This window comes from Suillus fuscotomentosus, assembly GCF_016647785.1.
Source record: "Suillus fuscotomentosus strain FC203 chromosome Unknown F5891scaffold_27, whole genome shotgun sequence".
Taxonomy (NCBI): domain Eukaryota; kingdom Fungi; phylum Basidiomycota; class Agaricomycetes; order Boletales; family Suillaceae; genus Suillus; species Suillus fuscotomentosus.
Genome location: NW_024539539.1, coordinates 577,783 through 590,549, shown reverse-complemented (window position 1 = coordinate 590,549; position 12,767 = coordinate 577,783). Strand labels below are relative to the sequence as shown.

Below are 12,767 nucleotides of genomic sequence, written 5' to 3'. Positions count from 1 at the left end.
TTCTAAATTGTCATGCTCGATATCGTCGAATCATGCTTGAATAGACGTCGATCAGCGATTGATTGTGCCAGTAGCACCCAAAACAGAATGGATCTCGATCTGGTGTGACGCCCATCACAACAATCCATACCAATAGTTTCTGAGGACATTGACAGCCGACCTTCACCCTTCACGCACGACTCATTACTACTTCCCTACTGCCCAGATGGATGATATCGGGGTGGGCATGCGTCTGGCTTGTTGTCTGGCTTGTTCCACTCTCATCTACGACCCTCAGTCATTCAGCATAAAGGATTCGATTGACTCAAGGACGCCATCGAAGATGGACAGCGTGGAGAAGGGCCATCAGCGACGAGTCCATTTAGAGACTATCCAATAGCTTCCTATGCACGCCCTGAGTCAACCATGTAAGTCCCGAGCAAGACTCTGTCGTATCGTGTCACTGAGAATTCGCTGGCTTTAGGTAAACTCGAATAAACAAAACAGAGCCAGCCGCAAAAACTCAAAGTGGTAGCAAATCGGGGATCTGATTCCTGGTACATTTGACAGATACTCTCGGCAAGTATGCCTGCCTGCTCTCCCTTCAAGTTTGTGTATCTGATGTATCCGATCGAAGCCTTATCTAGCCTATCTGATCATCCCACTCTTCTGATTCATCATGCGTCCATTCAGTATGGAGTTGGACTTTGTCCGCCATAATTGAACATCCAAGCATCGTATCCGAGCCTTCTCATCATCGATATACCTTGTGTCCCCATCCATCCATAGAATCATTGATCATAGTCACTCACTCTCCTTACGATCATCTTGTGTTGAGTGGTCTTGCATATCACCTGTTATTCACAAGTTATCTTCTTTAATTGGTTGTCACAACAGCCCACGTGAGAAGCATTAATCTACGGTACCCTATAATGTTCCTTTGAAACATCTTCGAATTTAGACCCACGTACTTGAGCTGGCAGATGATCACATGAAGTGATACGCTGTCTTTTCGATCGTCTATCTCCTGGCCCTAACGTCGGTGTCGATGATGAATATTTGTATGTATGTATGTTTCTTGTTCAGTGCTTTATTCGTGCTTAGCAGGATGAGCTGCAACAGATCTTGCAAAAACGCAAATTCGACACACGATTTGCAGTCGCATGCGCGCCACGCTACGATGGTGCGACTAAGTGTAGTCAATACCTCATGAATAGGTTGACAGATCAGTACTCGAGGCTTTCATCTTCATCTTCTTACCATGCTTTTCAGCTTGCTAGTTGGTGCAAGTCTGGATTACTGACTCCCAGTAGCGATACAACAAGAAATGGGTTTGTCTACATAAACCTCGTCTAAAATATACTTTGACATCATAACACGAAGATCCTCGACCAAATATCTCCTCCATGCGGAACACTCGGCAACCATTTCCTACACAGTACTGCTAGTCGGTACATGTACGCGCTCCTGTAAGACAATCAAATTCATGCTGGTTTCTGCGTCGGATTGGGCCACGAGTTTAGAGTGATATTGTCGAACGCTAACGATGAGGCATGGTCCCAGCACAAGCATCTGCGCGGACAATAAAATAAGCATAGCACCACCGAGTGTCTCAGCTGCTACATAACTCGAACTCTACAGAAATGATGAGCAGTGGTTACATGTGATGCCAGTGACATGTTGGCGCACCTCGAGCTCTGGGGAGGTAGCCTCGGCGTTGGAAGCGACAGTCACTGGGGGCAGGGGCCTGTTTATACACATACTAACTGTTTATGTAGTAGAAACCGGGTACGAGATCTGAGAGTCCCCTTACGGCTAGCAAGAAGCGCCTTGGCAAGGGAATATCCGAGTCCCGATGGCATCTGACTCATCGAAACTCCGATCAGCGTAACTATTCCAGAGGCTCAACTTGATTGAAGTTATTATGGGGAGTAGCCAGACTCCTACCCATCGGCAGTGTGTTGAGAGTACATCCGAGTGCCGCCACACAAACCAAATACGACCAACAATAATTCAAACAGCGCAACTTTGGACTCTAACACACTTGGCCGACTGGCACAAGTTGTTGGTGGCGCGAGAGTTTGACCTTGTTTGTATCTCCCGTTTGTATCAGCTCAATAATAAAGGCAAGGGGAAGATTCGAACGCGGGTCGTAAGGCAAAAAAGGTAGTATAGCTTACCACTACACCATAGTAGCTTTGCTTAGTGACATTATGATAGACATATCACCCATTGGCAATGTCGGAAATTTCTAAAGGGGGCTTGGAAGGCTGCTATATTTGGACTGAATTGTGATGCCTTCCAACCTCATTGCATCCGAGTTTCAAGTCGGACCGAGTCTATTTCGAGTGTCTGGCAAAGGCACCGACTTCTTTTGGTGCCTCGCAAGATGCCGTGCTGCGTTTCAACAGGCTGACAAAGGTCCAAGGGGCTTGGAATTGGCTTAGAAGGACTATACAGTTTATATTAATAATCAGCCGCATCAACGTTCTTGGTGACATATCATAATATCATATTGCCCTTAGACTGCCGCATCACACTTGCAATCACTGATTCGCCTTCGATCATCAATCATCAATCAATCTCTTGTTAATTCTGTATTTTAGATGTCATCTACACAAGAACGGGCCTATGTACAGTCAACAACTCAATCCTCTGCACAGGTCCGATGTAAGCTCTGTCAGAGATCATTTTCTGCTCGTGGCATCAAGTCACACGAGGGGAGCTGTTCACGCAAGCGGGAGAAGAAACGGTGCGACAAGGAGTTTGCTGATATTGCAGCTCAGGTAGTTGAGGCCCAAAGGAAAGGTACGCCATCGTTCCAATTCATTTACTTAGTTCGTTGGACTTCAAACGTTACGATGCGTCAGATTTTATATTGACATATGTTGATCAGAACATCGAAAGGATAAACGACACCTCCGAAATGGACACAAGGTAGCTGTGGCTGACACTACTGGACCTTCACAGCCAGTGGATGATCAGCATGCCAATTATGACATAGAAAATGTCGAAGGTGCTGACGACAACGCGTTTGGTGACGTGGAGGATGGTGTTATGAGCATTGGGGGGGATTCCTGTCTACGTATGTGTATCACTCTTGCACGTTTTGTTTCTAACTTACATATAATGTTTTATTATTAGGATCGGGCTCAGACACAAGCATGTTGACAAGCAGGTCTGCGGTAGCAACTGCAGTCCCTATCGCTTGTGATACATTCAAAACCGAATATCACCCAAACAGTGGACGCGCCCCTGCCATTGAGACCTTTTCCACCTTTGGACACCCTGTTGAGGCAGAGGCCAGTTCCACGCCCATCGTCGACAACACACCTTGGCAACCCTTTACATGCCGCGCAGATTTCGAATTCGCAGAACTTGCCCACCAAGCGGCACTCAATAAGGATCAAACCGACAAAATGCTGCAGTTGATATGGCAGATTGCTGAGGGACAAGCGAAGTTTACGTTCAGATCTCACACTGAAGTGTCGAAGGCCTGGGATCAAGCAGCCACTCAAATGACGACTGTGAGATGTTTTAAATTTCATTCACTCTGCTTACTGAGTATTCAGGTATAATTCGTACAGTTCGAGAAGCACGTCATCTCCGTCCCTTACAAGAAGGAGGAAATCGAATTCGACGTACATACACGGCCGCTGTGGGATTGGGCTATGGACTTGTTGCAAGATCCCCTGTTGGCACCACACTTCGTTTGGGACGCGCAACGTTTGTACAAGCACGATGGTACTGACTTTAAACAGTTTATTCACGAGCCTTGGACCGCAGATCGGTGGTGGCGAATTCAAGTATGCACTATTATGTATTCATGTTTTGTAGTATGCTGCTAATATATGTGTTATATCTGTACTCGATCTATCATAGTCATCGTTGCCGAACAACGGTGTTCCATTCGCCTTCATCCTCTACGCTGACAAAACACATCTCACTTCATCTGGGCACGTGAAGGCATACCCAGTGATAGCTCGTTGCGCAAATCTTCCCGTTCACATAAGAAACAGTGACGGAATTGGAGGAGGTCGTGTGGTGGGCTGGCTGCCGATTGTGAGTGTTCGAGTATCAATCATAATATTAGTAGGTACGCATAACAAGTTCTAATTCAACAGGTTCCTACAGATTCCAATGAAGATGGAAAACTCAATTACACGAACATGAAACGTGTTGTCTGGCATAAGGCGTTCATCAAGTTGTTGGAATCCATCATCCTGTACTCCAAAACAGGCTTTGCGCACAGATGCTTTGACGCCATCATGCGATGGCTATACCCACTAATCCTACTTCTGTCCGCAGATTATGAAGAACAGTGTGTATTCTTGAGGCTTGTATTACATCATGCTAACTAACATTTTACAGATGCGTGATGGCATTAATTCGTGGGCTACATTCAAATTGTCCCTGCCCTGTCTGTTGTATTCCCTCGACGAAACTTTCTGACCTCAATGCAACATATCCTACTCGAACTGTCGAAGACGCAAAAGCTTTTTTAGAGCTGTATTTGAGGGACCGCATTGCTGGGGCAGAAGTCCTGAAGGTGCATGGTTTACGCCCCATTGCGGTTTGTGTTTTGATTTCGTTCATAAGCTCACTCAATTGACTACCATTAGAATGCGCTCTGGGAAGTCAACAACTCCGATCCTCATGAGACGCTCTCATTCGATCCCTTACATGTCAATGACATTGGTAACTGGGGCAACCACCTTTTCGGGGAGCTCAAAGTCCGTGCAAAGGCACTTGGTCGTGAGGCCGAGGCGAAAATCGATAAACAGTAAGTATATTTCATATTACCTTCTACATTAATATCGCTTACAAGACTCTGCAGGTTCGAAGCGTTTCCAAGATGGCGTGACTTGAATCATTTCAAGTCCGTCATGACAATATCATTTAGCGATGGCAACAAACTCAGAGATATTGCGAAGGTACACTATTCGACATTGTATATCAATATACCTACTAACATTCTCTGGACTCTAGCAAATGCTGTACTCAGCACAAAATGTGTTGAAGCGCAGTGAAGATCCTGTTGGCTATGCCCTAATGCAGTGTATAGGTAGCTACCTGCGACTGACTATGTACATAGCGCTCGATGTGCATACCGAAGCAACACTCACTGCTGGCGAAGCAGAGCTTCGAGTATTCGGGACACGCTTACATGTATGTATATACCATTTTCCTTTGACTTTTAGTTGTATCTAACATATTTTCAGGCATATATCGACATCCAGGGCGAAGATTTGACGAAGAACTGGAATTTCCCTAAGGTGCATGCTCTGACACATGCTTTCCCCGACATTCACGCGAAAGGAGCGGTCCGCAACTTCAGTACTCGACCGAACGAGAAACAACATGGACCATTGAAGCGAGCATATTTACGCCAAACAAACCGCAAGGATGTTGCCAATCAGGTGCGCAATTGTCCCTTAATTAAAACTGCCCGCAACACCAACACCAACACACAGGTCCTCAAGCTTGATCACATCAGTCTGGTCTCCGAACTAATCCGCAGTCGTATTTCCTACCTCAATGAAGATCGGCACAAACGCACAATGTCACAGGGACAACTTGAAGATGAGGATACACTAGACGATCAACCATTCGCAGGCCATCTTCATATTGGCGCTCCTCAAGTTCCTGTCACTCTCGCTGCAGTGGAGGAAGGCAACACATCTAACCGTGCCTTCCAGGATTTCCGAAAGAAATTCACCAAGTTTCTCAACACTTTCGTTGCATCAAACGATATTCCTTTGGCTGATGGTGTTACGTGGTTGCGGCCTACAGCTAACGACAAGGTTCGTTCATTCACCCGCATCGTTCTGAATATCTGCTAATTATGGTTTATCATAGCTCCAAGAACATCGCTACCTCAAAGTAAACTATGAGTCTATTGTCGACTGGAAACTGACTACTGACTACCTCCGATGTAATCCGAACTTCCATGGGTGCGAACGTCGTGATTGTGCCTTGATCCGCACTCTAGACAAGGATGGGATCGACAAGTGCATCTTTGTTCGGCTATTGTTCATGTTCAAGTTCACGGTCAGCAATCACACTTTCGAACTCGCATTAGTCCTACCCATGGATGCTCCCACTGGTTCCAGAGGTGGTGTGGATCGTGATCTGGGGCTGACTCGCCTTCGCGCACGACCTCTAGCCTCCTCGGAATTTATTTCTCTGCAGTCTATCGTTCGCGGCGCCTTACTTGTGCCAGATCATGATCATGATCGTGATTTCTTTCTTGTCGATCTCGTTGACACGGACATGTTCCTCCGTGCGAAACTTTTGAGGTCCTTCTAGGGTAATGGAGGCCCACACTTTCCTGCGCCCCCACCCCCAATCCTCATCTAACTCACAAGGTCAAACTCCCTCATGCCATCCCCAATCCTTGTCAAACTCCCTCTTTCATTAATACACCTTACACCGCACGAAATGGCGCTCATCCTTCTCCAGCGCCCAGATTCTTGTTTTCCCGGAATTCCACTGCCCAGGGATCCCCGGGTCACCGCTTGTTCGTATCCGCTATCCTTGCCTCCAAAGTCACACGAACAATGACGTACAACTCTTCCTATTTGTTGCTCATTTGATGCAGTGTCAAGGTGTGTGATCCCGTATCTACAACTGCAGTCGTGATGTAGTAATAATCTCTGAATCCGCCAGGCACCCATCAAATCTTCAACACCCTCACCTAAGTATCGATTACGTCGTGCTTCCTCCTGCCAGCGATAAGACGTGTCTGGTCTAGACTCATGGAGGTAAGTAATAGGGTGTGCGTTTACATTACATTCAATGGACCACGAGCCTCAGTACGTGTTTGTATATTATACTGTATATAAATATCTTATGGAAAAATTGATAGTCTCAGGCCAAGTTGCACCTCATCGCCCTTTGAACCATGCCTCAACCACAGCGAAACCAATTTGCTGAAGATGATTCAGACTTCGAAAGCAATTCACACGCCAACGAGGACTCGACCGATTCTGACTCCACTGACTCGGATGAAGATCTCGTGGAGATACGCGCTGCTATTGCGCCTGCTAGAGATGGTGCAACTATTCAGGAAGTCCGACAGGTGTGTCTTGTGGTTGTGACCGGTGTCGTTTCCCGCTACTCACATACATACAGGCGCTTGAAATGGCACAGAATCTGCTGCTGAATATGCGTGGCAAATGTCGAGAACTATTGAAACGAAACGCCCTTCTCGAAGCTACTACAGCCAAAGGACGACGGGGGAAAAACTTGACTGCCAAGGATCTTGCACTCTCTGCCAAAGAAGACACTATACGGGCTCACGGGCGTAAATATTCTATGACACACTGTCTATGGATTAACGCCGGGATTTTTCCTCTGCGTGTGCCTCCTAACATTGAACTCTTTGGTAGCGAGCGTTGGCTGTCGCCACAGTCAATAGAGGACGGCGTAAAGGCTGAGTTATTCAAGTTCATCCCAGAAATTGATCATGAGTTGATGGGCTACAAGAACTTTGCACCGCATGTAGGGAATGTCTCAGCTTACTTCAATTAACTTGCAACTAATTTCAATTCTGACAGTTTGCAAAGGGTGTCAGCGGCATTCGCTCAGAGATGGTTTCAGACGTCAAGTCTTGCACAGGTGCTATTTTCGGATTGAAATCTGAATTTTTTGTCCGAGGCTACCCTCGCGATACCCAGCCAGAGTGCCGAACTTTGCTTGTAAATCCCCACGGCGAATACACAAAGTTTGCGCTGGTACTCTTTCTTCATCCAGAGCGTCCCAACAAAGACGAGTTCCTCAAAACGGCTAAGCTTGTTCGGGTGCGTGTGTTATTCTATGTACATTAACGAAGTCCTGATCGCTTCTACAATTACACTTAGGTCTTAAAGGTAGCACTTTTCGGGAAATCCTCCCTCTCCGCCACCTACGCTCCAGCCCCGAAGACCAAGGGCAAACTTTGGCAATTACGGAATACGACTCCAGGTATGATTGCTGCTGCTGCTGTTGTTGTAAGTATTCATTTAATGTCGTATCTCTGAGTGTGCGCTGATTAATATTCCACTGATAGGCAATATTTGTTCTTTCAGGTGACAAGGATCTGTATGCGAAAGGCGAAAAAAGCAACATACTGTACCAACAATATCACAACTATTATCGCCAACGTCTAATGACTGGAGGTGCCTAGGTGCGAGACATCACAAACTTTTTCAACAACGCCCTCTTTCCTGAAACCTCATCCTCACACGCCGCTCTGGATGTGGCAGATACCGGCACCTCCTACAACAGCTGGGAAGAGGAACTCGAGCGCGCTATGGAAGAGGGAGGTGAAGGGCCTGCTTTTCCATTTGATACTGCCATCATTGCACCTCAGGATATTGCGCAATCTTCCTCTGCTGTGTACCCACCATCTGCCTCTGCTGCGCACCCGCCATCTGCCTTGGTCGCATGCCCATCTGCCTCGGTCGCACTACCAGCATCTACTCCTGTCACCACCCCTGACACACTGCCACCTGTCTCTGCGACAGCTCCCGTCATCTTGCACTCGCCTACTCCTATCATTGGGGCACAAACTCACTCCATTTCTTCGGCAATGCAAGATCTTGCGTTGGCAGACGAGGCTATTGCGGTTGGTGCTATCCCTCCAAAGCCCAAACCAAAGCCAAGGCATACTAAAGCCAAGGCGGTCCAGGACGAAACAGGTGCTGAGGTCCGTAGGTCTGGCCGCAAGAAATGATTCATTCTGATCACACGCTGTTTATCTCAATCTTTTTCTGCACGCTCAAATATCTTCTTTACTATGATACGACGTCAGTCAGAATCACTACTAAATTAGGTTAGAAGTACATACAACCAAACAGCTGAATAAGCAGCTACATTTCCAGTCATGCCAAGTTTACCTCGTCTCTTGAAATCCAACTACCACAATTTCTCTAAGTCCATCGACAATCATTATAATCACTACGATTTCGCTCGACGTCAACGTCGCTGCAGCTCTGAATCATCAATGTGCCTCTAGACTGGACCATCCACCAACAAACAACAGTCTAAGCAGCAGCGCAGTCTACTGTCTTAAAGGTACTGTTAATTTTTTTTAAAATTTATCCCATCGCCTCTGACCTCACCATTGTCCACCCGCTCTCATTGCCATCACCACCAGTCTGTGAGCGGTATTAGGAATCTGATTCAGCTCCAGCTCCAGCAACAACAGCAATAACAAAACAGGTATTTTTTCGTTTGAATTAATATTCTGCCTCTGACACTCCCGATTCAGATCTACACCCTCTCGTTGCTGTTGCCGTTACTCCCAGCTGCCCTCAATCATTTCTGGTGCTGGTGCACTCCATCATCATTATATCTTCCTATCCGCTCTCCTGCTATGTCTACCATACCATAAACAACTAGTCTATTAGTAAAAACCATTCTGTATTTTGAACCACCCGCAATTCAATTCTGAGAGTTTCAATGTGATTTCTATAGTTTGAATTTCACCGGTCGAATTGAAACTAGCGCTGCATGTCGAAATTCTCTTGAAATAAAAATAAATTATTGGAAGACACTTTAGCACTTGAAACTGTCTTTCGATGCCTTGCAAGGCATGTCACTTAAAATTTTAGCACTGCCTTGGAAGGCAGACACAAGACCAAATGGGTCACTGCCAACCGGCTTATGGCAATTTCGGGTGTTCTTGCAAGTCAATCGTAATGCTGCCGGCAAATTGAAGCCTTTCAATCTATTTTAAGGAATGGCAACCCAAAATATGTATTTCCGACAAAGACTGCCACACATACTTGGGCCGGCTCACATACACAAGTATCACAATAAGTAGACAGATCAGCCCAAGAGTCAATTATTATTTTGGCTCATACACCGAGTATATTAATATAAATGCAATTGTGCAATGAGTTCAATATCCGGCTGTTGTTAAAACAATATACTGGTGAGCGGCTTGCCAATGGGTGATATGTCTATCATAATGTCACCAAGCAAAGCTACTATGGTGTAGTGGTAAGCTATCCTACCTTTTTCGCCTTACGACCCGCGTTCGAATCTTCCCCTTGCCTTTATTATTGAGCTGATACAAACGGGAGATACAAACAAGGTCAAACTCTCGCGCCACCAACAACTTGTGCCAGTCGGCCAAGTGTGTTAGAGTCCAAAGTTGCGCTGTTTGAATTATTGTTGGTCGTATTTGGTTTGTGTGGCGGCACTCGGATGTACTCTCAACACACTGCCGATGGGTAGGAGTCTGGGGAGTAGCTATGTTTGCTTTAAAGATGCTCACTTGCGATATTCTTGACTGCCATAATGCACCAGTCAGGTACAGTATTGCTATGGGTTGCTGTCACCGTCGCCTTTGTTCAAAACACCAAAGTCCTCCTTTTCACGATTGCCCCAAGAGCGAAGATGTTAGTCCAAGCCACTCTTTCATTTTCCTGCTCAATCAATGGATCCTAGGACTGGGATGCGTTTTGCAAAGCCTTCGTGAAGACAGAAAATTTTGAACTTGTGACGCTTCAACAACGCATCGATCCCATTCAGCTAGCGAACATTGCATCATCTCTTCGCAATGATATCCCGTGCACCATTCCAGCTCTCGTCGCAACTACAGCCAACCGCCCTCAGCTTTCGAAGATGATGGGGGGAATGAACGTTCATCTCGATATCTTATTTGATGATAATGTCGTCTGGCTCGCTCGCATTCAACGAACAACTGCAGTCACACCTCCCCCAGCTGTGCAAAACCACATTTTGCTCAGTGAATTCGCGACATTGCTGTATCTTAACCGCATTGGAGTGCCAACTCCTGTCGTTCACGGATATGGCATAACAGCTGATCCAAATGGTGTCGACGTCAACTATATCCTGATGGATAAGCTGCAAGCTTCCCCGCTTAAATGGTACGATTTAGGTTCCGACCAGCGTCGTCGGGTACTCCATCAACTAGCCAACATCTTCATCACACTAGATCATCATTCGTTTCGACAATCCGGTTCTATTATTCAGCCGCATGCGTCTATCGGCGCATTTGCGGATCGCGTGATATTTGAACCGAATTATTCCCAGAGACTTGACCTACTGGGGCCGTTCACCAGCCTTCGTCAACACCTAGATCACACAATTGGTTGTTATCTTCGCCTCATCGAATCTTCTCAGTGGGCTGTCAGTGATCCTGTGACATCCTACCTCATATATCGCACTGTGCTGGATACCTATCCTCGCATCCTGTCAGCCGAATCGATGAACAGTGATTTATTTTGTCTGCGCCATCAAGATGACAAAGGTGACCACATACTCGTCAACGACCAGCTTGATGTCATTGGCATCATTGATTGGGAGTGGTCAAAAGTTGTCGCGAAATCATTCGCGTTTGCTGCGCCTCTGATGCTATTGCCACTCGAATTCGATAATGGCAATAACCTTCTGTCACAGGATGAAGAGGAACTCGCGAGGATATTCGACTCGCTTGGTCGGTCAGATATGGCGTTGTGTGTTCGTCATGGACGTGCCTATCACCGAATCTCATTCATCCTTGACAATGGTGATCGTCCCGAGGCATGCAAGCCACATATGAAGGGACTGTTTCAGTTGTTGGGAAACGAATCTTGGGAGTGGGAGACATGGCGTCCTGATGCTTTGCGGATCTATCAGTCCGAACATGCTCTTCAGGCTTTATTGGACAATCAAGTCCTGCACTAGCTGAGACCTCCCCGTCGTACATTGTAATCCTACCTGATATTTGGCGTTGTAACGGACCTTATCGTGAATTGGCACTCTATAAGTACACGTAGCCGCTCTTCATTTTTTCTGGTCTCGAATCGAGACTTTTTTATTATTAAATTGAAATGAGTCATTACCAACTTGGAAAAGTTTCTCTTAGAACGCCTTTGCCTATAATATTTTTCTAGTACAATTGACATGCATATGGGCGGTCGAAGTCGAAGACATCTATGATATCAATCAATCACGCATCAGCAGCCCATAATCGCTATTAATGCCAGTGACTCACATCCAATAAGAAATGCCTCAAGCTTGTGCAATTCCCACCGAGCGATCCAAAATGATTCGGGGACCAGCGCTCAGTGATTGATGTGCAGGGCGCATCAGTACTTGATGGCAAATATGTTGGTCAGTGTGGGTCAACGTTCCCAGCCGCACTCAATGAGTACTGAGTCACTAACGAGATAGGAACCTATGGCGATGGGAATACCTTGACCCAGGGCTCGAGTGGCGCACGGCAGAAACTTTGGCACTATGGCGCATCAGAGAACCTGTGAGAATGGAAGGTCGTCGCGGTGGACGACAACACTAACGGTGTTTCGGACAGCGATGAAAGGAAGAGCGTATGGGATTCCGAGAGTACAGTAAGAGATAATGTATCTGGGCGCACGTATGTATCTATATATACGTAGTAGACATCTGCGGTGTCCAATCATCAAAGGCGTACAGTGTGCGTCATAGCGTTGCATCATAGCACTGCGTCATCGGTGTCGTAGGTAAGCCAGCGTGCTTACACCCTTCCCCACTATGTTTTTGAAGCCCTTTTCTCCCAGACATCTAAAGCCTCGCAATCTTCCAGCTCCCGACGAGCAAGCCATTCGTCGTCTTCTTCACCGAAGCCCACCCATCAGACCAAGTATCGCTTTCCACGACCGACTTTCCGCTCGTCCAGGATCTTCTCTATGAAGTTTTCAAGCTGGCCATCTTCTGTAACAACTGGGCCAGGCCGAGGATGTTCGCGGGAAGGGAATAGAGTTGCGTCGTTCGGATGATAGGCACGGAGCTGGCTGGTGTGGAATGTGGGGAAG

The 12,767-nt window shown here is 46.6% G+C and overlaps 2 protein-coding genes across 2 annotated transcripts; both read left to right on the top strand.

Moving 5' to 3' along the window:
• Positions 1-2,585: 2,585 nt before the first annotated feature.
• Positions 2,586-6,288, top strand: F5891DRAFT_1188778 (uncharacterized protein; the record flags this gene model as incomplete). Its single annotated transcript, XM_041367042.1, has 13 exons — positions 2,586-2,787; positions 2,876-3,064; positions 3,124-3,506; positions 3,567-3,785; positions 3,862-4,041; positions 4,104-4,300; positions 4,351-4,552; positions 4,602-4,762; positions 4,817-4,913; positions 4,969-5,148; positions 5,202-5,399; positions 5,454-5,783; positions 5,839-6,288. 13 exons carry the CDS (start codon positions 2,586-2,588, stop codon positions 6,286-6,288), a joined length of 2,988 nt encoding a protein of 995 aa, XP_041226028.1.
• Positions 6,289-10,138: 3,850 nt separating this feature from the next.
• F5891DRAFT_1034107 (uncharacterized protein) lies at positions 10,139-11,907 on the top strand. Its single transcript, XM_041361741.1, has 2 exons — positions 10,139-10,367; positions 10,417-11,907. The coding sequence occupies exons 1-2, from the start codon at positions 10,221-10,223 to the stop codon at positions 11,656-11,658; spliced, it is 1,389 nt and encodes a 462-aa protein (XP_041226027.1). The 5' UTR covers positions 10,139-10,220; the 3' UTR covers positions 11,659-11,907.
• Positions 11,908-12,767: the final 860 nt, after the last annotated feature.

Excerpts from the sequence above, each read along its gene's own strand:
- F5891DRAFT_1034107 (XM_041361741.1), top strand. The coding sequence starts at position 10,221 with ATGTTTGCTTTAAAGATGCTCACTTGCGATATTCTTGACTGCCATAAT. Across the intron at positions 10,368-10,416 it reads ATTGCCCCAAGAGCGAAGAT|GACTGGGATGCGTTTTGCAA; the intron begins GTTAGTCCAAGC and ends AATGGATCCTAG.